Genomic DNA, 1,972 nt, shown 5'->3' on the forward strand with positions numbered 1-1,972 from the left:
TACCGTCTCCAGCAAAGAAAAGTAGGCTGCATCACTTGCACAATGTATTATTGCGCCAGCGGGGCTCCTAGCCCCCCGGTGGCTTAAGGCCACACTTGGATGTGGATATCTGTCGCCTGCCACTCACACACACACACACACGAACGCACGCATGTACTCATTCGCACACACGTGCACAAAATTGAGAATAAACGCGATGTTAAAATTATATTGGCGAAATTATTGTATAGGAATCGTTAAATCGCACGACGTAATATTATGCGCATGATGGGAAATGATAATTTGAGTTCGCCAATGGTCAAGTGTAAAATTATTATACTTTGTTCCAGGAACCAATTGCAAGCTCTGCCCAACGGAGAACCTAGCGCAATGTCCGTTCTAATCGAAGAGAAGCCAGTCGCTGAAACTACAACGTAGATCATATTTCTTCCATTGACTGTGAACTGGTTGTGATTCTGTTAAAGATGAAAATATATATCTTGTAATTTACCCGAATTTATATACAAGGATTACACGATAGATATATTGTGTAAGCGACGGATACTGCGCATGTCTGATATCATATATGCGGGATTCCATGCCAAAACAATAAGGTTTCTGCAAGTTGCTCACATACATTCGCTGCAGCGGTAAGTATATAAAACCCCAACACGTTAACATATAGCCAAGCTCAGTATTAAGACAGGAGCCCTCTAACCTATGCTACAATATGGGGACCCAAGGCGGCGCATAATTCTCTATGACTATAAGCACTACTGTTGCAACGTTTTCGAAGAACGGCGTTTATATCCAACGACACGATGGTTTGACAGCAGTAACTCGGCTCTTCCATTCGCAGCGTATGTCTGAACTCGTTGAATACTCAGTATATTTTCGATTATTCAACGGCGCAATACGACAATATTCCTTTATTTCTCAGAATTTCCACAGGTGCGCCCCCATGATTGTATATTCGTAGAGACAAAACTGCACAATATGCAGGCTCCGTACGGGAGCATTAATTGCGGGAATTTGTACGCGCATCCTTATTGCAGTGAAAAGTATCGCGAAGCCAGCGACTTAGCTGCCATCGAAACATAAACAAAAACTAAATATAAACAAAAAAACAAACTATTTTATCCACTCTTGGTATCCACGTTAACGTTCTCTTGATTCCATATATATATATACAAGCACGCACACATTTATCATTTACAATCCTGCTGCTAATGAAAGCTCATCAGAGAAAGAGAGAGAGAGAGAGAGCGAGAGAGAGAGAGAGAGAGAAAGCCTATTACAGAGCTCTAACCTATTACAACCTTGATGCACGGCTCGTCCGTCTGACGTCACACCGTGTGACGTGTGACATGTCGACTGATAAAGCCTATACCGCGTATATATGCCACGCGCGAATACATCTAGAACACTACATCGTCTATCACAGACTGTCTGAGCGGAATGCGTTTCCATTTAAATGGTACAAAAATATATATGATACGTACATGGTACCTACTCCCTCCGCGTAACTCATTCTCATATTACTTCCCATTGTCAACGATCATTCGTAGCCGGTGCATGAGGGCGAAGGTAAAGCATCACCAGGAGCAGCAACGAGATTATAACGTGAAATTATATATATATATATATATATATATATTGTTATATATATATATATATATACTATATACTATATATTCCTATATATATAGTCACTATCACAAGTTTTGATAGTCCGGCAACCGCCAATATCCATAATTATTATAAGCATATAAGAGCTAGTTTGGATGACTGGTTCGGACGTCGATTGAAAGATTATCGTCTAGAGTGAGCGATTGTCGTGGGTCATACATACATCAAGGTTCTGCCGGCGTATCTCAGGCGACAGAATGGCGATGCAAGATCGTGACGTGTATCCCGGCTTCCCCCACCGTGCCTCCTCCTACCCTCTCCTCCCCTACCACACCGTCCCCCGCCCGCCCCTCCTCCTACCCTC

At 42.5% G+C, this 1,972-nt stretch overlaps 1 protein-coding gene across 1 annotated transcript in view; it reads left to right on the plus strand.

Annotated features, from left to right (window-relative positions):
• LOC106818182 (monocarboxylate transporter 3-like) overlaps window positions 1–496 on the plus strand; it is a 6,120-nt gene extending 5,624 nt beyond the window's left edge. The window contains exon 5 of the mRNA XM_014822911.1: window positions 330–496. Within this exon, the coding sequence (XP_014678397.1) occupies window positions 330–417 (88 nt within the window). The 3' untranslated portion in view covers window positions 418–496. The remainder of the gene's footprint in view (window positions 1–329) is intronic.
• The last annotated feature ends 1,476 nt before the right edge of the window (window positions 497–1,972 follow it).

The sequence above is a fragment of the Priapulus caudatus genome, unplaced genomic scaffold, assembly GCF_000485595.1.
Source record: "Priapulus caudatus unplaced genomic scaffold, Priapulus_caudatus-5.0.1 Scaffold36, whole genome shotgun sequence".
Lineage (NCBI taxonomy): Eukaryota > Metazoa > Priapulida > Priapulimorpha > Priapulimorphida > Priapulidae > Priapulus > Priapulus caudatus.